Source organism: Lissotriton vulgaris, chromosome 9 (assembly GCF_964263255.1).
Source record: "Lissotriton vulgaris chromosome 9, aLisVul1.2, whole genome shotgun sequence".
Classification (NCBI taxonomy): domain Eukaryota; kingdom Metazoa; phylum Chordata; class Amphibia; order Caudata; family Salamandridae; genus Lissotriton; species Lissotriton vulgaris.
The window spans coordinates 607,520,523-607,542,767 of record NC_141697.1 but is presented as its reverse complement, the minus strand read 5'-3'; the positions used below and the strand labels follow the sequence as shown (position 1 = coordinate 607,542,767).

Genomic DNA, 22,245 nt, shown 5'->3' with positions numbered 1-22,245 from the left:
GTCAAAATCTAGTTGTGTATGATGTCACTTCCCATCTTGTAGTCTAAAATTTTCTTCTGATAACAAAATATAAAAAATGCGTATGTTCCACAGGAGTGCAAAAGGTGCATTGAAGGACAGAATAGTACAAATCTGCATAACTTGTAATGTCTTGCATGAGCATGTAGTTCTACTGATGTATGATCACAAGTTGGGTTTCCCTAAAAAAAATCACATTATTCTCTGCGGTAGGTGCGTGAAAAAGATGCCCAATCTCGCATGCCAAATGGCATTGACAAGCTCCCAGAGAGGACAACAAGGCCTGACCGACCACGAGCCAGAGATCGGCCCAAACCAAGAAGACGACCCCGGCCCAAAGATCCCAACCAGCCTCCAGGAGAAGCCCGAAGGTCTCGCTCAGCACCTGCTCAGACTAATGTTCCTCTGCTGCCACCCCCAACCCACACTGTCCAGCAGGAAGGTCTTCTACTCCGGAAGCATGAACTCGAGGGACCAAGTAAGAAAGCCTCCAACAGGTGAGGACACATTTCAGCTTTATTATTCAAGTTACAGTGGCCAACTAGTTTGTAAATTAGTAAATTAACTTTGTGATACATGGGCTAAATAATGAGACAGACCTTTTACTGTGCATAGAAAGTAGGCGTAAGAGTTTGACCTGTCACAGATAATGAAGTGTGATGCTCTGGGCTGGTTTATTTAATCAATTTACTAGTTAAGATATTTCTAATGACGGAGAATAGTTCTTGAAATCTAGCCTTCTATGCCTATGCAGTAACGTTATTCCAATATTTGTTTGATGCAGGTCCTGGGTAAACTTGTTCTGTGTGCTGAGCAAGGGTGACCTTGGGACATACAAGGACTCCAAGAGCCAGTCTTCTGGGACCACCTACGGAGGTGAAGCCTTGATTAGCCTGCACAATGCAGTCTGCGAAATCGCAAATGACTACAAGAAGAAGAAGAATGTCTTTAAACTGAGGTAACTTGCAGTCCTTAGAGGCTACAGCTTATACACAGGGTGGTTCTTTACATGCCATGTTTAAACCCAGTGTAACTCCCATATAAACATTGAAATACCACAAAACACATTAGACATTATAGTCGGAACCTGGGAAACTAGCTATGCTGGATCTGCTTATGACCTCACATATTACCTCACTCATGACATGTTCTATAACATCACTGATGACATCTGAAATAACATCATTGACATGGTGCATAGTGGGGGCTGAAGTTTTAGGGCTTGATTACGACTTTGGCGAAATGTGCAACTCGTAATACTGCTGGCGGTTCTTTGCTATTCCCATGGCGGTGCCTGGAAAACATGCACCTCAATGGGAACAGAGAAAAAGTGTTCCAGTACAGCATGGACGTGGACATGCCAGAACTCTGTGGGCGTACAGACAGGGGGGCTCATATTGTGCCCCCCTGAACGTATCCCCATTACAGGGTGGCCATGGGGGCCCTGTAGGTCCCCCTTTGTTCCTGCAACGCCAGCCTTTTTATGGCGGGCTCTGCCATGAAAAGGCTGGGGGTCGAGAAACTCGTAATATACGAGCGGGACTGCGCCAGTCCCCCCTCAGCATATTGCATTGTGGTGCTCCTGTGCCACCGCCAGGGGATGACCGTTATCCAATATTGGGGTATCTTTCATAGATTCACATGCTTGAATCATTACCTGTCGTCGAGATGGGGGTCACGCGGTAAAATAATCAAGCAGTGTATAATAAACTACAAAGGCTATCATGGCCATAAACCATCTTACAGTGGCCTATCTATGTCCTTTTTAAAAAAGAACCTAATTCTGGAACACAACCAATCAGCTGTCAGCATCCTCTAGACGTGGGTCCCTTGCTCACTTTGCCACTGGATTCAAGCTTGCCTGGCTGATGAGGGCTCTTATCCCGAAACCGGTCCCAGGATGCTTGTTTCCGGTCCAGGGAAAACATGGCTTGGCAGTTTGGGCTGGACTGTTCCCATGAGGCATAGGGTCAAGACTGATTTGCATATAGCTGTGTCTGAACTGGGGTGGCGAAGTGAGCTAAAAAAACGATGATTGATTCAACCCAGATCTGTGACTGGGGGCGAGTGTTTGAAAAGTGTGAGCGCTCCGACCATCATCTCCTTGCTATCCTCTAGAACACTCCCAGCAGAGGCAGATTCCCTCAGATTTTCACTGCACGTCATGTGGAAGGGAGTCTCCCTGAGTGCTGCTCAGTTTTGTCTCTGCTTCTAGAATTTCTTCAGTCTGATAAGTAGGCTCTCTTCCACCCATGTAAGACCTGTGGCAAGAAGAAAGTCCATGTGGATGACCCACATAAAGAGTGCATTTATTGTCTACATCCAAAGCATGAGGTGAGAAAATGCAAGATCTGTTGCACCTTTTCATCTAAAACCCTCAAGGACCAAGAGGGAAGGTTGTTGCTGTGGCTTCAAACCACATTTAATTGGATGAGGAGAGTGAGAAATCCTCCACATCTCATAAAAGAGTCAGACCTAAAGACAGTTCCTCAGGAAAAGGTAGGAAATACCATAAACCGTTCCAGGATTCCAAGAACTCTTCAGAACCTGCATTATCTGTTCTCTCTAGCCGTCTACAAAGGATGAAGATCGCCCAAAAGCCTCCTCTTCAGATCCTGTGAGGTGAAAATCTAAAAAAAACAAAACATTGTCAACGACATTTCCTTACTCGCCAACGACTGTGAGTATAACATCGTCAACGGCAACTGTGACAACGACGGCAATCTCCTGTGTCGTCCATGAGCGTCTCGCCCTCCAATGGTGAAAGCTCCATCATTGTCGATGACCATTGGCGCCCTCCTGTCGCTGAAGCTTCCGTCGGCGAATATTCTGTCGACAACAGTTTTGCCAATGATTGTCGCGTCGACTACGACCACACACCTTTGACGAGAACACCGGCAACACCGTTGACGACAACTCCATCGGCAATGGAATTTGCCTTACCGACTCAGATGACCTGGGTGACCAAGACTTTGCTGCGTCCAACCATCCTGGAATAGAGTAAAGTTTATCCTTTAATCAAGTCGCATTTACTAGAGGGATATGTTGATGATGATGAGGATGACGATGGCCTTTATGGTGTGGCTCACAACCCATCAGAGCTCCATGTAAAATGCCAGAATGACAATGAGGACGAGGATGAAGACTACCACGATGAGTCACAATATTATCAACAGGGCTATATGGCTTCACATCATCAATACCATTCATATGGTTATCAGCCTGACCCATGTCCCAGAGAAATGGCCCACCTGCTGCTATCTCTCATACAGAACTTGCATACTCTGGTGGCGGACTCCAGGCAGTGTTTTCCAGCACAAAATGATCTGCCCGACGGCTGGTACCTCAGCCCGATCCACCAGTTTTGCCTGTTGTTCAACCACCAACCACGCCTGTGTTTGTTCCTCACCAAGGTCCAGCACTCCCTGGAGGAGGAGCTATGTCTTCTTCGGATGAAGAGAGAGAGGAGGGTCAGTTGCCAGCTCCAATCTCTTCACCGGACCCTTGAGAGGATTGTCACACCAACACCCTCCCCTCCTTCGCACCCATCATTAGACTCTCCTCCTGAAAATATTGGAGGATTCCATCATTTAATGGAAAGGGCAGTCAACCGATTTCATTTGCCTAACACAGTTAAGCAGACCCAATGTTTCTTATATGATTTTAAAGAGAACACCAGAAAATCAATACGTTCCATACCAATTATTGATTAAATATGGCAGAAAGGCACCAAAATGATGAAGACACCAGCGACAATTTCACAGGTGCTTCCTCATATTGAGAAAATGTATAAGGTTCAGAGAGTTCTCCATCTTGCCTCATTGGACACCCCAAGTCGGACTCGGTCATCTCCCAAGCGGCACAAAGACGATCCAAGAATCCTGCTACCCCTATCACTACTCCTCCTGATAGGGAAGGGCACATATTCTACATTCCTGGAAAACATTTCTCTTCGATGGCCGTAGTTACATCAGGGCAGAAACATTTATTGGCCATTATTGGCCGCTATGACCGCCAGATGTAGTCAAATATGGCAGGGTTAGTAGACCTTATACCAGAAGGCAGGAAGCAAGAAAAATACTCTCAGAAGGGGAACACGCAGGTTCGGAAACTATTGACTGCACCCTTGATATAGCTATTTCAGGCTTCAGGCAACTGGTGGGAGCTGTCGTGCTCAGAAGACAAGAATGTCTAAAGGCAACCACGTTTAGGCAGGAGGTGCAGACAAAGGTCTTAGATGTGGCGTTGAATAGTGGTTCCTTCTTTGGAAAGCATATTGATGAAACACTGTTGGCGATCAAGGCCGATACGGATACTGCAAAATTGCTGGGCACGTTGCAGATTAGAAAAGTACAATTCGGAGGGGCTAGAGGACGTGGCTTCACCTCTTAGAAAGGGGGTTACTTGAGAGCCAAACAATATTAGCCTTACCAACTCCAGTACCGCCGGAGTTACAACCCTCCAGCCTATCGTCAGTCATCTACAGCTGGTTTCTCTTGCCAGGGGGGGGGGGCGCAAACGAATGCCTTGGCAAGGTTTTGACTCTAACAGGAAACAATGATCATGTCTGGGTACCAGCTTCTCTCCACTCCTAGTCTTTGGGTGCGAAGATTTCCAACTACATGCACCAGTGGTGGAAGATAAAAACAGATCTTTGGGTGGTAGACATTATCACCTTTGGTCACACTCTAGACTTCACTCTGCACCCACCGAAAACTCCACCCAGAGCAGCCCCCTACACCCACCACCCTCGTCTTCACTTACTACACAAAGAAGCGTTGGTCATGCTCACCAGCGTAAGGGGGAGAGGGTTTCTATTCTCATGTTTTCTTAATAAAGAAGAAATCAATGGAATGGAGACCAATATTGGACTTCAGAAAGTTCAACAAGTTTCTCAAGAAGCTAACGTTCAGGATAGTAACACTCTCCAAGATTCTACGCTGTCTCAATGAAGGAGACTTCATGACCTCGCTCGACATGGAAGACACATATTTTCATATCCCTATCCTTCCGAAACATCGGAAATTCTTAGGATTTATGGTAACTGGTAACCATTACCAATACAAAGGACTTCCGTTTGGTTTCAAGTGGGTGCCACGGATCTTTACCAAGTGCCTAGCACCTGTAGCAGCAGCCCTGTGATCTCAAGGTCTCCGGGTATCTCCATATCTGGTCGACTGGCTGCTCAAAGTTCCAACAGCACAAAAAGCAAGTCAAGCTACAAACACCTGCCTTCATTTGTTCCAGACTCCAGGACTCACTGTAAACAAGGAAAAATCTTTGTTCCTCCCAATCAAGTTATATCCTTTCTGGGGCGACCATAGATACCATCCAGTGCAAGGCCTTCCTATCACACGAAAGGCATCTTCGATTACAAAGACTGGCGAGCAACATCATCAATAAAAAAGTCTGTTTCTGTATGAACATACAAATCGCTATTGGGAAGGTGCTCTTCGGCAATAGATCTAGTGCCTCTTGCCAGGCTGAGGATGAGGCTTCTTCAAGAGGAACTACAGAATCAACATTTTCAAACCTCTGGATACTTTGAGGATGTAATACAGATCACAGCACGCATGGTGGAGACACTGCAATGGTGGTCTCACAAACCAAATCTCCTAAAGGGCCTTACTTTCCTCCAAACTATCCCAGACTTCATACTGACAATGGACGCCTTGATGGATGGTTGGAGAGGCCATCTGCAAAAGTTACAGATTCAGGGCAAGTAGTCCTTTGTGCAGAAACATCAACAGGCTAGATCTCAGAGCCATTTTCCTATCCCTCCAGACGATCTTGCCATGGGTAGCAGGTTCCTCAGTGTTGGCGCGTATGGACAATACCACCAGCATGTACTACGTCAACAAGCAAGGAGGAGCCAAATCTATCACGCTATCGCAGGAAGCGCAGGAGCTATGGAATTGGACGACAAAGCACGAGGTCTGGCTCAGACCCAAGCATCTCCAAGGCCTGCACAATACACTGGCGGATATGTTAAGCAGACCGCAGTCCAGTTGTCATGAATGGGAGTTGGAATAGTTCCAGCTCGACAAGGTGTTTCAGAGATGGGGAACGCCAGCTTTAAACCTCTAAGAAACGAGAGAGAACCGAAGTGCAAGCACTATGCCAGCAGGTTCCCTCTGCAAGAGCCTTTGGGGAATGCCCTTTTAATGCGATCATCCTGGATATATGCCTACGCTTTTCCCCCCATCCCATTGATTGCCAGGGTATTGACCAAGGTATAGACATGGGGCTGTTGTTTGATCCCAATAGCGCCACAATGGCCCAGGCAGTACTGATTCCCGGACCTTCTTTTGATGTCAGAATCGAGGCCCATATGCCTACAACCATCTCTGCTGACCAGGGACAGGGGCCAGGCTTGTCACCCAGACCCTAAGTCTCTTCATTTGCATGCATGGCTCCTGACTTCCTAGAGTTCAAGGATTTAGGTATCTCACAAGAATGCAGAGAGATTATTGCAAAATCCAGAGTTGACAGCATTAATAAGATGTACCGTCTTAAATGGAAGAGGTTTTGCTTTTGGTGCCAAAGCAACAACTTGCACCCGCTTCAGGCACCTCCTGAATGGATTTTGCCATATCTCCTCTTTTTGGCAAAGTCAGGTCTCACGTTCTCTTTTGTGAAGGTTCACCTTCCTGCAATTTCCCGGTACAGAAGACAGGAAATTGCAAGTTCTTTCTGCTTCTAGTCTGTTAAAGCAACTCATGAGGGGCCTCTTCCGCGCCTTTCCCCCGGTGTGTGCACCCTGTCCGGAATAGAAGCTCAACTTGGTCCTCGCACAATTAATGAGACAGCCCTTTGAACCAATTCACAAAGCAGAGCTAAAGTTTTAAACCTGGAAGGTAGCCCTCCTTCTGACTCTCACTTATGCGAGGAGGGTTAGCGAAATCCAAACTTTTACTGTTAAGGAACTATATTGGCATTTCATTGATTACGATATGGCTCTGCGAACAAACCCGACTTTTATTCCAAAAGTCACAACGCAATTCCACCTTAACGAGCCATACTTCCGTTTTTCCCCCCCAAATCCATGTAGTTCACCAGAGGAAGTATTGCACACGCTGGATGTGAATAGATGTTTAAAATTCTACCTGCATAAGACAAAAGACATGAGAAAGACTGATCAGCTACTGGTGGCTTACAGACAGGTCAGAGAGGGAACAACAGTAGCTAAAGCTACTGTCGCTAGATGGGTCTCCTCTGCAATACAATTCTGCCATGACAAGGCTAACAAGCCCTTGACAAAAAAAGACTAAAGCACACTCCACTAGGGCAATGTCTACATTGGCAGCGTTGTTCGGTGGAGTAACACTAGAAAATATTTGCTGTGCTGTGACATGGAAAAGTGTCCACTCCTTTACGCAGCACCACTGTCTGCAAACTATGCAAAGTGACAATGCAGCTGTGGGCCAAGCGGTGTTACATCATCTCTACAATTAATGCAGGCCTCTTTTTCTGGTAAAAGAGGAATTTTATTGTCATTAAAGTGGCATAACTTTACTTATTATCTTTTGCTAATGTTCAATTTTGTGATAACTCTAGAAAGTAAATAGTGACTTAATTGTTTTTATTTTTTATTCTTTCTAAACACCTAATTGGATGCATCCTGATTATAACATTATGTTAAGGCTTCAAGTTTGTTGGGGACAAATAATAAAAAGTATAGAATTAAAAGAGTATGCTTACACATGTCACTGTTGTAGTTGTATACCTTTGTGGAGGTAATGAAGCATGTCTTCCTCCTTCTGCAAACAACGGTACAAATTGTGTGTACTTCTTGCTATTCTGATTCAAGCATGTGAATCTGTGGAAGATACTCCAATACTGGATAAGAAAATAAGTTACTTACCTGTAACTGTGTGTTCGAGGCATATGAGCTGCAGATTACACACTGTGCATAGATGGCCACCTCGTGAAACCCAGGTCGGAACCAAGCAAACATGGTTCGGATTCAAAAAGACCACCGGATCCCAAAAAAACAACGGATCCAAAAAATGCACCGGATCCGAAAAAACCATCGGAACCGAAAAAACCATCGGAGCCGAAAAAACCATCGGAGCCGAAAAAACCATTGGAGCCGAAAAAGACTCCTGCTTCTCCTGTTAAAGACATTGCCAAAAAACCAAAAGAAGCTACTTTGGTGCCGAAACCTCCCTCCGCACCAAAAGATCGGCCTCCTGCAGAGGACTTATTTCACCCAGACCCTACACAAAAGACTCTGGTTAAAGATCCAAACACTGGTCGATTAACTCTAAGTTAAAAAAAACAACCACTGGATACACCTGCACCGGCTCCTCATCCAAAAAAGAAGGACATGGCTACCTCTCCTCTAAGAGCTCCTTCTCCTATGCCATTACCACCTGTCCCCCTACCACAACATTCCCCTACATCCTATATCATACCAGATGATGACAACAGGGATGATAGTTCTGATGATATAGGGGATAATGCAGATGATACATCTATTCCTCCAGGCTCACCTGACCCGTGGGATGATTATAACACCCCAGACAATCCAAATGTCCATCAGGACGACATATACCCCTATAGGCCTTCCCCACCAGAAGACACTATGGGCTTCAAGCAATTAGTACACAGAGCTGCGCAGTATCATGGGGTGGACATGCATACAGACCCTGTAGATGAAGACTTCCTAATGGATACCTTTGATAATGCACAAAGATCCTCATCCATTTTACCCATGCTTAAAGGAGTGATTAAGCATGCTCCTGAAGTCTTCAAAGACCCAGTTAGAACTCGGGTCATAAACCCACGAATAGAGAAGAAATATAAAGCCGCCCCTTCAGACCCAGCATATATTAAAGGCCCAGTACCACTAGACTCGCTTGTCGTTTCCAACGGGGAAAAGAACTGCGTGTCAAGCAGCAAACATGTGGCGTATTTCCAATATTCAATAGAACAACGAGGACAAGACCTCAGGCAGGAGCATCCGTACTAGGTTTGGTGGCTTTATTTGAGGAGACAAACGGTCCCCCAATACTCCACACATGAGTCAGGATCCATGTAGCTATTCACACGTAAAGACAACGTACTTTACAAATGGGATCAGTAAGTATACCGACCCACTACATACACAATGCGCTTTAGGGTGCGCGTTGATATATAAGACACATCGCCGTGGCCACTCTACCCTTTTTTGGCCAGGCTCACTTTCGGTCCTGAACAAAGCCTCACGATTCTCGACGAAGGCTGAAACTAGTTGACCTACACCTTTTCTAGGATATAGAGGGGCATCATCTCCTCAAGTATATCCGATTAGTTTTTACCTATGCCATAGGACCCTTCAATTAAAACTTTTAAAAGGGTATTTCCTATAGGCATTTTTAACACATAACTCACTTCACATAGCACTGTTCACTTGTACACACCAAATCCCGCTCCGCTGTAGACAGGCGTTGCAGCACAGCTGGTTCACACTCGGTGATCAAGCTGGGCCCCGATGATGAAGCATGCCACCTACTAGGTAGGCGGCTGAGGGGTTTTTAAACAACAAGAACATGTTGTTTATCCCACAGGGCATTTACCCTGACCAGTACCTGCCTGAGGTCTTGTCCTCATTGTTCTATTGAATATTTTTGGGGAGACGGACAAGTACCTTTGTCAATTCCTCGCTCTCTTGTTGTTACTATCGCGTATTTCCAATACACAAGCATTATTGGCACGATATGATAGGGCACATTATGACGAATTAGAATCGTTAATGCAGCACCTCCCTGATAAGTACAAAGATAGAGCAAATGAACTTATCCAAGAAGGTAAAAATATTACAAACACCTCCATTCGTTGTGCACTTGATGCTGCAGACACTACCTCCAGAGCAGTTAACACCAGTGTTTTGTTGCGTAGACATGCCTGGCTACGCATATCAGGATTCAAACCTGAAGTCCAAAGTGCTATACTTAACCAACCCTTCCATGAGCAACACTTATTCGGACCCAATGTAGATGTATCCCTTGAAAAGATGAAAAAGGATACAGATACGGCCAAATCTATGGCAGCCCTGCAGTCGCAGGCTCCCAGACGTTCATTTCGCTGCTCATCTTACAGAGGCGCCACCAGGGGATACTCTTCAGACACACCTTCTACCTCGTACAAAGCCCCCACACAATCCACCTATAGTAGGGGCTACCAAAGGGGTGGTTACAGAGGTAACAAGAATAAGGGCAGAGGTAAAAACAACAACTCCCGCTCTGCCTCTACCCCTGCCCAATGACTCCCCTCCCCTTCCCCTGCCCCATTCCACTCCTGTTAGGGAAGACTACAACAACACTTACCAGCTTGGGAAAACATCACATCAGACAGGTGGTGCTTCAAATAATTCAGTCAGGTTACTGTCTAGAACTAACATCCACCCCCCCCCCAAACATACCACCCAGGCAGCGTCCAATGTCACAGGAACATTTGTCACTGCTCAGGCAGGAAGTGATATCCCTCCTGCACAAAAATGCAATAGAAATAGTCCCAATGCATCAGCAAAACAAAGGAGTATACTCCCTATATTTCTTAATCCCAAAGAAGGACGATCTCTTAGACTGATCTAGACCTCAGACCTCTAAACATTTACATACAGTCCGATCATTTTCATATGGTCACACTCCCAACAAGTCCTTCCGCTCCTGTTACAAAACGTCTTCCTTGTCACTCTAGATCTCAAGGACGCCTACTTGCACATTCCAATCCACACAGCGCACAGAAAATATCTCAGATTTGAGCTGGACGGGCAGCACTACCAGTTCAAAGTGCTCCCATTCAGAGTCACAACAACACCAAGGGTGTTTACCAAATGCCTAGCAGTGGTAGCAGCACACTTAAGAAGACAGCATATTCACGTCTTCCCATACCTAGACGACTGGCTCATAAAAGCCAGCTCATACAGCCAGTGTGTACAACACACTCACGCTACGATTCAACTGCTCCACGACTTGGGATTCACAGTAAATCACAACAAGTCACATCTGCAACCTTCACACATACAACAATATCTTGGCGCTACAATAAACACCCAACTAACACTAGCCTATCCCTCTCCAGCCAGGATAACAAGTGTGCAAACTCTCCTAACAAGATTCAAACTACAACAATCGCTTCCAGCTCGAGTGTTCATGCAGCTCATAGAAATGATGGCATCTTGCATATTTATAGTACCTCACGCAAGACTGCAAATACGTCCACTTCAAGAGTGCCTAGCACGCCAATGGAACCAGGCTCGTGGTCAATTAACAGACCTAGAGTTGGTAGACAGTCAGACTCATCACTCTCTGCAATGGTGGAGCACCAAAAACCTTTCAAAGGGCCGACCGTTTCTAGAGCCAGTTCCTCAAATAATCATGACAGCGGACGCATCGCTCTCCGGCTGGGTAGCTCACCTACTGCATCACACCATGCAAGGCAGGTGGACACCACAACAAAAGAAACTCCAGATCAACCACTTGGAGTTACTAGCTGTTTTTCTAGCCCTAAAAGCATTCCAAAAGCAAGTATCAGGCAAAGCTGTCTTATTCCGCACAGACAATATTACAGCCATGTACTACATAAACAAACAAGGGGAAACACACTCTCTGCAGCTCTCTGTTAGTACAGCACATATGGAGATGGGCTATACCACTAAAGATCTTCCTCTTAGCCCAACACGTTCCAGGAGTACAAAACACCATGGCAGATCTGCTAAGTCGACAGACACAGCAGATCCACAAGTGGGAACTTCATCCTCAAGTTCTTCAACCGTTCTTTCAAATGTGGGAACAACCTCAGATAGACCTCTTCGCCACCCACGAAAACGCAAAATGCCCAAAGTTCGCGCCAGATATCCACACTGCTGTCCAAAGACAATGCGATATGGATGAACTGGTCAGGACAATTTGCGTACGCTTTTCCTCCTCTCCCACTACTTCCGTTAGTTGTACGCAAGCTACAGCAACATTCCTTAACACTCATTTTAGTTGCTCCAACTTGGGCCAGACAATCGTGGTACACCACGCTGCTGCAACTATCTGTGGTACCACACCAGAAACTAAGCCTATCTCCACGCCTATTAACACAGAACCATGTGAAGACATAGAGTTTGGTTACCTCAACCTTCCTCCAGAATGCATGAACGTTATTAAAGAAGCTAGACGTCCCACTACTAGAGCATGTCATGCTGCTAAGTGGAAACGGTTTGTGATATACTGTCAAAACAACCACATAAATCCTTTAGATGTGTCTATTCAACACATCATAGGATACCTATTACACTTTCAAAAGTGTAATTTAGCCTACACGTCTATCAGACTACACCGTGCTGCCATTGCAGCATATTTACAAAATAGACAACATCTATCTCTTTTTAGAGTACCATCTATAAAAGCTTTCATGGAAGGACTCAAAAGAATAATCCTTCCCAGAACGCCACCTTCACCAGTGTGGAACTTAAACATTGTTCTCACACAATTAATGGGACCTCCCTTTGAACCAATACATAAATGTGAATTGCAATTCCTAACTTCGAAAGTACCTTTCCCAGTAGCGATTACTTCTCTCAGAAGAGTTAGTGAACTACAAGCATTTACCATTCAAGAACCCTTTCTTCAAATGCATCATAACAAAGTGGTTCTACGTACTAATCCTAAATTCCTTCCAAATGTCATTTCACTATTCCATCTAAATCAATCTGTTGAGCTGCCCGTATTTTTATCGCAGCCACAGTCGCAGAAAGAGCTCTACACACCTTAGATATCAAAAGAGCATTACTGTGCTACATCGAAAGGACACAAACTTTTCGTAAAACTAAACAACTTTTTGTGTCTTTTTCACCACCACATAAAGGCAACCCCATATCAAAATCGGGGATAGCTAGGTGGATTGTTAAATGCATTCAAATATGTTACCAGAAAGCCAAACGTACGTTAACAATTCCTCCAAAAGCCCATTCTACAAAGAAAATAGGGGCTTCAATGGCATTCTTAGGGAACATTCCCCTAGATGATATATGCAAAGCAGCTACATGGTCTACACCGCTCACATTCACAAAATACTATTGTGTAGATGTGCAAACTAAACAACAAGCCACTGTGGGCCAGGCTGTAGTAAAAACTGTTTCAAACAACTGCAACAGATATGGGTCGTCGCCGCTAAAGATGTGGGTACTGCTATACAATCTATGCACAGTGAGTAATCTTCAGCTCATATGCCTCGAACGGAAAATGCTACTTACCAGTATGCATCCTTTCTTGGCATGTAGAGCTGCAGAGTTACACACGCCCATCCGCCTCCCTGGCTGCCTTTATCTGTTCCAGTATTATCTTAATTAGATACAAATCACATGGACATCACTACTTCTTGTACAGCTCCATAACTTCCCTAATGGCCAAAAACTATCTGGGGATGGAGCCGATGCCCATGCGCAGTATGATCAGAAGGAGGAGTCACCTGTCCTGTGACTTCCAAAGACTTTTCTACAACAAAAACAAACTGCAAACATCCGGGCCCAACACTAGGTGGCCATCTATGGACAGTGTGTATCTCTGCAGCTCTACATGCCAAGAACAGATGCATACTGGTAAGTAGCATTTTCCTTATCCAGTATTGGTATCTTTCATAGATTCACATGCAACCTGCCGTCCTCCCCGTAGAGGTAGTTCTCTTTATTTTATAGGATTCTTACTTCCCATTTGTCCTTAGAAAATATGAGGGAATCTGCCTCTACTGGGAGTGTTCTAAAGGGTGCTGAAAGCTGATTGGCTGTGTTCCAACAATAGGTAATTTTTTTTAAAAAAAAGGACATAGATAAGCTACTGTAAGATGGCTAATGGCCATTACAGCCTATGAAATTCATTAAACACTGCTTGATTATTTTACTGGGGACTCCCATCTAGACAATGGGGAATAATTCAAGCATGTGAATCTACGAAAGATACCAATACTGGATAACCACAGTTACAGGTAAGTAACTTATTATCTTCCTTGGCGCAGCCGACGGTCCACCACCCCAGTGACTTTAGAAGTCATAATATGATGGTCAGTGGACCTGCTGCTCCAACGTGAGTCTGTCGGTCGGAAAACCACCAGACTCGTAATCAGGCCCTTAGTTACTTCAGCTAAGTGGTGAAATTCAGTGGGTTGCTTGTTGTTATGTTTTAACTGACATTTTCACCTAACTGTAACATCACTTTAAACTTTGTTTTTTTAAGGAATATAGACACACACATATACTTCTCTAGTATTTAATCTTTCATTGATTCACATGCTTGTATCTCGTCATGGTGGGAGTCTTGCGGTAATTAGAAAAGACGTACCATAGAAGTACATAGAGATCCCTAAAAGGGAAAGAAAAACTTCTACATTCGTCCTCATCATTATATAGGTCCAAACTCCGACCAGTCAGAGACCAGCCCTAGACCTCCTCTCACCAGTCAGAGCCATCAGACCTCAGATTTCTAACCGCACGTCGTGTGTAAGGGAGTCTCCCTGAGCTCTGCTCAGTTTGTCAGTGAGTGAACTTTTGACATTGCTTGAATTCACCTCAAGGTATTGTGTTCTACTTTCTTTCGCTAAGGATGTCTGAAGGTTCTAATAAGAGGCTTTTTAGACCCTGTAGATCCTGTGGAAAGGCAAGAATTTTTTTATAAAATCCACATAAGGACTGCCTTGATTGTCTGTATCCTAAAGATACACCCAAAGACTGTAAAGATTGTAGAACCTTCTCTGCTAAGACACTAAAGGATAGAGAAGCCAGATTATTATTATGGCTCCAGAAGAAGAAATCTAAATCAGAATATGGATCTGATGTCGAAGAAAGCCCTGTGCCATCCTCTCTTGAGAGAAAACGTAAAAATGAGGGCTCTACCCCATTAAGGGCTTATTTTAAGAAATCAAAGGTAGAAAAATCCTCTTCTGCCAAAAAGACAGCCATTAAGCCTAAAGATTCTGGCCTGAAGAAGTCTTCTCCTGCCTCTCCACCTGTCACACCTCTGAAACAGGCTTCGTCGACAAAGAAAACACCGTTGACGTGCCCGTCGTCGAGAACTTCTTCCAAATCTCCGACTTCTGTGGCGGCGACTTCTTCGTCGATGGCCGTGGCTATGGCATCATCGACGAGCACGGTAACGACAATTTCATTGTCTTCATCAACGACGACGTACACTGTGTCGACGATTGCATCTACGACTTCGTAGTCGAAATCAACTTCGCCGTCGACGCCCCCGTCGAAGGGCGCTCAATCGACGGCAGTGTTCAAATTACCTTCTCGGCCAGTATCGACGACGATTACAATCAGACGTGTTACATTGTCCACGATTCCGTCAGCGGATACAAGGAGTCTGCATTCAGTCACAAAATCACCAAGACTGTCACCATTACCTAAGATTTGACCATTGCTTCCTTCTCACCTGCTTGATACAGAAGAGTCGGGGAGCAAAAGCCTTTTTGGTCCCGCTTACAGTCCCTCACAACTCAAAGTCAAATGCCAAGACACTGATGAGGAAGCGCAAGGACAATCAAAATATATGGAGGGAGATTATTCATTTTCAGGACGTTACTCAGGCCCGTTATGACTCTTTTCAAGAGCACTATCCTTATGAAGCTTTTGAAGAACGTCAGGAGGTTCAGAGAGACTCCATGCACTCTCCTTGGTCACGGACCTTAGACATATGTTAAACAACTATTATAAAAGATTTCCGGACACTCATGCTCCAGTTCCATTGACACCTGGCGGTCCAGGTATGCAGGTTGCTTCCCCTCCACCAGTAGTTACTTCACCACCTGTGGTACAAGTTGAGAAACATGCTCCTCAGTGTATAACGATTCAGGATGATTACATTGAAAATGAAGCAGACGATCAACTAGAAGAAGGTGAGCTCACTCAGGATTCGGACCTTCTGGGCCAAGAATGGGATAATTATGTGGCACCATCTTCACCGTCTCCCTCCCCTCATCCGTCAGCTTCCCCACCTCCAGATATTGGGGGCTTTCACGAAGTGCTTGAGAGACCCTCTAAGAGGTTTGACTTGCCCATGCCTGTAGTGCAAACCGGATGCTTTCTTTACGATTTTAAAGATACATCGAAGAAATCAGTTAGATCCATTCCGATTGTGGACTACATTTGGACTGAGGGGCTGCAGATAATGAGGAACCGAACCTCCGTTCCTGCTGTGTTGCCTGGGATGGAGAAGAAATATATGGTGCCCGATTCCGCTCCGGCCTACTTAATTGGACATCCTCGCCTGGATTCAGTGATAATGCAGGCGGCTCAGAGGCGTTACAGGAATCCTCAATCTCCTGTTCAGCGCCTCCAGACAGGGAAGGAAAATGCTTGGATGGCATTGGTAACCGATTTGCTACTATTGCGGCTACTGCTATCAAAGCCTTTAACGCCTTAGCAATCTTGGAGAGGTATGACCATCAGTTATGGTCAGACCTGTCTCCTCTTCTCGAATTCCTCCCTAATGATTAAAAGAGAGAAGAGAAGGATATTTTGCAGGAGGGTGCTAAAGCATCTTCAGAGGTGATTGACTCCGCAATGGATCTATCATCTTTTGCTTTCAGACAAATGGCAGGTGCTGCAGTCCTTTGTAGTCAGTGCTGGCTTACGTCTTTCCATCCCGAAGTCTAATCAAAGGTGTTAGACATGCCCTTCGATGGGGAAAACCTTTTCAGGAAGCATGTAGACGACAAACTACAAGGCATTAAGAAGGATACGGATACTGCACGTTCCTTGGGCACATTATAACAGCGGCGTTTTCAGTCCTTTCGTGGAGGTAGAGGAAGAGGTCAGTTTCAGCAAAGACCACCTTATCAATCCTATCAGCCATATGGTCAAAATTACAGATCGCAATATGGAGGACAGCAGCAATTTCGCTCCTCCAATATGTCTTATAATCAGCTAGACGCAAGCCTGCAGGACGAGGAAAATTACAGGATTCCTCAAGACGTCAGTGACGTTTATCTCCCGTCAGCCACCTCATTTCGATCTCAACACCCTTGGTATCATCGACTCTCCATTTCTAAACCAATGGCAAACCATCACGAAGGACAAATGGGTGCTGGAAATTATCCAACACGGCCACAACTTGGAATTTGTCCACAAACCTCCTCGAACTCCACCCCCAAGAAAAATGCATCACCCGCATTTGTCAGCACTTCGACAAGAAATTTAGGCTCTACTAAAGAAAGGGGTGATAGAAAGAATGTCTTTCAAACAACGAGGGAGAGGCTTTTACTTCAAATTTTTCTTAATAAAGAAAAAATGCGGGAAATGGATTCAGGTCTTGGACCTCGGGCAGCTAAACAAATACATAAAAAAACAATCGTTCGGAATGTTATCCCTTCAAGAGATTTTTTTATTAATAAACAAGGGAGATTTTCGAGTGTCCCTCGATCTATGGACGCATACTTCCACATTCCCATGCATGCAAAGCATCGCCTATTCCTAAGATTTGAGGTGGCTGGGGATCACTACCAGTTCAAAGTCTTACCATACGGCCTTTGCTTCGCACCCAGAGTGTTCACGAAATGTATGGCTCATGTAGCGGCTTTTCTGGCAAGACAGGGACACCAGGTTTACCCCTACCTGGATAACTGGCTAGTGAAGGGTGCAACTTTCCACTCTGCCAAAGAATCCACGCTGGGTTGTCAGCTGCTCTTCATGGCGCTGGGGTCACAACTCAACGTGGGGAAGTCACACTTAATTCCAAACCAGAAGCGTGTTTTTCTAGGAGTGCTCCTAGACATAAAGTCAATGAAGGCGTATCCCACTTCAGAGAGGAAGTTGAAAATAATGTGCTTAGCCACCCTTCAGCGCGCAAAAAAGTCCACTTCTGTGAGAGTGTTCAAGTCATTACTGGGGATGCGGTCATCATGCATCCCGTTGATTCTAAATTGCAGGCTTCACATGAGGCCTCTCCAGGAGCAGTTAGACATGCAATGGGTGCAGGTGAACGGCTCATTCGAGGACACCATCTCTCTCAGACGATAAAACAGTCTCTATCATGGTGGATAAAAGAAATCAGTATCTCTCTAGGCCGCTCCGTCCAACCAACACAGCCTCATTATATTAGGACAACCAACGCTTTAATGGGTGGGTTGGGGCGCACCTCCAGGAATTGCAAATACACTGAAAATGGTCCCCTCAGGAAACATGTTCACACATCAATCTTCTGGAACTAAGGTCAGTTTTTCTGGGGTTGCAGGCCTTCCTTCCCAGAATCCAGGGATCATCCGTAGTAAAAACAGACAATATTACAATAATGTTCCTTCTTTCCAAGCAAGGTACCAGGTCTTTCACCTTATCAGAGCAAGCCCAGGAAATCTGGAAGTGGCTCATTCATCACAACTTAACATTGCAAATAGAGCATGACCCGGGCGTGGACAAAGATTGGGTTGGATTCTCTGAGCAGAACAAATTCCCAGTGCCAAGAATGGGAGTTAGCCGTGATTCAGCTGCAAAGAGTCTTCAAACGGTGGGGCACTCCAAAACTGGATCTTTTTTGCGACAGAAGTCAACAAGAAGTGCGAGAAGTTCGCCAGCAGGTTCCCTCAGAAGAAATCTCGGGGATGCGTTCCCGCCATTTCCTCTAATCCAGAGAGTCTTGAACAAGATGAAGAAAGAACCATGCCATCTCATTCTCATAGCTCCGGCATTGCCGAGGCAGTTTTGGTACACTGTTGTTGATTTCCCAGCACATTCGCTTCCTTCCACTGCCAAATCTACTCTCAGTGAACAACGGCCAAATTGTTCATCCTCAAATAAGGTCTCTAAGTTTGTCAGCTTGAAACCTGACGACTATGTATTTAAAGATTTAACCTTCACTCCGGATTGCAGGTCTATTCTACTACGAGCCAGAGCTCCTTCCACTAACAAGTCATATTCTGCTAAATGGAAGAGATTTTGCCATTGGTGCGAGGAGAAGAAACTGCATCCTTTACTATCAACTCCTGAACAGGTTTTGCCTTACTTACTTCACTTAGCTCAATCAAAATTGGCTCACTCGTCAATCTTGGTACACTTGGCAGCACAGGTTTCGCAGAAAGCCAGGTGAGCTTTCTATGTGGTCAACAAGAATTGTCAAGGAGTTTATGAAGGGTCTCTTCAGGGTTTTCCCACCCTCAAAGCGCCCTGCAGTTCCATGGGATTTCAATACAAAGCTGGCTCAGTTGATGAAATCGCCTTTCTAGCCCATTCATAGGCTTATTTAAAATATGTTTCTTGGAAGACCGCTCTCTTTTTAGCCCTCACGTCGGCTAGAAGAATAAGTGAAATTAAGGCTTTCACGATTGCTGCGCCTATCCTTCAATTCACACAGGATAAACTTTTGTTATGAACAAATCCTCAAATCATTCCAAAGTACCAACTTCATTTCACTTGAATGAACCAGTTGTGTTTTCCAAGTACTTTGGGAACTCTTCAACCACTGCAGAAAGAGCATTGCACTCTTTGGATGTGAAGCGCTGTATAAAGTTCTACATGCATAGAACAAAGACTTTTAGGAAATCGGATCAATTATTTGTATCCTTTACTTCACGGCGGAAGGGTCAAGCCCTTTCAAGGAGCAGTATTGCATGTTGGATTTCCTCTGTGATCATTTTCTGCACCAACAAGGCTTGAAAGCCTTTGTCTGCAAAAGTGTCTGCGCACTCCACAAGGAAGATGGCAGCCTCTACAGCTTTGTTTGCTGATGTGTCGCTTCCGGACATTTGTAGAGCGGCAACATGGTTCAATGTGCATACATTCACAAAGCATTACTGCTTGGACTCTGCATGGAAAGCGGATGCTGCAGTGGGCCAAGCTGTCCTCAGACATCTGTTTACTTAAGGTACAATCTTGCATATCTATTAACTCTATTTGTTTGTTACATTGGGTAGTTACAGTTTATTTACTAGTTTATGGTTATCTTGGAATCATGATGCAGATGTATTAGTATATTTTTCAATATATCTTGTTTATGGCACAAGAAGGCCTTCGCCTAGACCCAAACTAAGAGAATTATATTGCTATTTACTCTGATACAAGCATGTGAATCTATAAAAGTTTCAATACTGGAGAAAAAACAAGTTACTTACCTGTACACTGTGGTTCTCCAGTATTGATATCTTTCATAGATTCACATGCGGCCCTCCCTCCTCCCCGTCTAGGCTTGCCACTTCTGATCTAATGTTATTTCTTACTGTAGCACACTTGTGCGCGAACTCTGAGGTCTGATGGCTCTGACTGGGGAGAGGAGGTCTAGGGCTTGTCTCTGATTGTCAGAGTTTGGACCTACATAATGATGAGGACGAATGTAGAAGTTTTTCTTTCTCTTTTGGGGATCTCTATGTACTTCTATGGTACTTCTTTTCTGATTACAGCAAGACTCCCACCTTGATGACGGGGAAGATACAAGCATGTGAATCTATGAAAGATATCAATACTGGAGAACCACAGTGTATAGGTAAGTAGCTTGTTGTATCTGAAAGAGACACGTTAGTGATAGATTCCTTACCTTAGAATATCCCCAGGCGTCAGACTGGATCCGGAAATTTTTGCGTAGCAATACCCCTGCGCGCTGGTAGGCGTCGTCTGCGGCTCCGCGTCCGTCGTCGGCGTCGTGAGCGCCGGGATGACGTCATCGGAGTATATAGACGGCGCCCATGCGCGCTGACGTCAGTTCTTCTTTTTTCCGCGCCAGCTAGCGCAGATCCGGAAGAAGCTCTACCCCCAGTCACTTTTTGACTGAAAACTTTTTTGATCTTTTTGATCTTCTACTTAGTCGATTCTCGACTATCGGTGCCAGGGATGCCCGGGTTCAAGCCTTGCTCGAAGTGCGGCCGACTCATGTCGGTCACGGACCCCCATCGCCGGTGCCTGAAGTGCTTAGGCCTCGACCACGACGATCGGACCTGTGACGACTGCCGGGCCCTGACGTCGAAGGCTAGGCGGGAGCGGTCCCGCAAGCGTCTCGAGCTGAGGCAGTCGGCCCCGCGCCGCTCCAGGTCCCGGTCCCGGTCCCACGGGAGGTCGAGGGACAGGTCGCGAGGTCGGAGTCATCGACGTTCCGGGAGTGGACACCGATCGTCTGGTTCCAAGTCCTCAGGTAAGAGGCATGAGAGGTCGGAGCGACACCATCGGTCCTCCGACCCGCCCCGTCGCTCGCACGATGCGACCGGGGATTCGGGCGACACCGCCCACGCGGCTCCGCGGGAGTCGCAAGCGTCGCCGCCTGCCCCACACCTTCGGGTCCCTGGGCACGGCGCGTCGCAGGAGGAGGTCGAGAGGTACCTCATGGCCATGAGGGCCCTCCCTCCTCAGTCGGTTCCCGTGGCGCCTTCGGGCCGATCGGCTCCGTCTGGAGGTCCTTCCGGGTCGGGCGCTTCGGCCCCGACGACGTCGGGTGCTTCGGCCCCGGCGCCGCTGGCGACTTCGGTCCCGGCGCCGCGCGACCTCGCTGGATCCGGCTCCGGATCCGGGACCTCGCCGGTCGACCCTACGACCTCACCGGCGACGTCCCTTCAGGTGTCGTCCCCGGCAGCCGTAGTGGTTGCCGACCCCAATGCTTCCTACGGTCCGCCTCAGGCGTCGGAGGGGCGCCGCTGGGCGCCGATTCCGTCGGCCTTCGGAGAATTCTATCTCCACGAGGAGGCCCTGGCTGTTAATCCTGGTCTCCAGGAGCCGGGTGACGAGGAGCAGTGGGAGGGGTCCGAGGACCCTCTGGCACGTGATTGCCAGTCTCATCAGGACTGGACATATGAGCTTGGGGAGGCCAGTGGTATTGACACATCGCCAGACACTGGATTTAGGTCGCCCCCGACTGTGGCTTCGGAGGCGGGTTCTGCTTACAGTGTAGTGTTGACGAAGGCAGCTAAGGCCCTACACCTTGAGCTCCCCGTCGCGGCCGTGAGGACTAGTCTCCTCACTGAGGTACTCAAACAGCAGTCCGGCTCCACGGAGCCCCTTCTGCCGTTCAATGAGGCCTTGTGTGACGTTCTGCTGGGCACTTGGTCCAAGCCCGCCACAGGTCCCCCTGTGGATAGGAACGTGGCCAGACGCTACCGCCCGGCACCGGGCGACCCTTGCTTTTTGTCCACCCACCCCACCCCCGAGAGCCTGGTCATCCAGGCCTCCAACTCCCAGTCCGCATTCCCGTCGGCCCCGCCCGACAGGGAATCCAAGAGATTTGAGCAGTTCGGGAAGAAGGTCTTCTCGTCTGTGAGCCTAGGGCTCCGGTCAGTGAACACCAACTG

General features: G+C 46.4%; 1 protein-coding gene across 2 annotated transcripts in view; it reads left to right on the top strand.

The window, feature by feature from the left end:
- The window catches only part of SPTBN4 (spectrin beta, non-erythrocytic 4), a 1,634,043-nt gene that overhangs the window by 1,518,016 nt on the left and 93,782 nt on the right, over positions 1–22,245 (top strand). For both annotated transcript variants that reach the window (XM_086938241.1, XM_086938242.1), the window contains 2 exons: positions 232–515; positions 803–976. In XM_086938241.1, the coding sequence (XP_086794367.1) occupies positions 232–515; positions 803–976 (458 nt within the window). The remainder of the gene's footprint in view (positions 1–231; positions 516–802; positions 977–22,245) is intronic.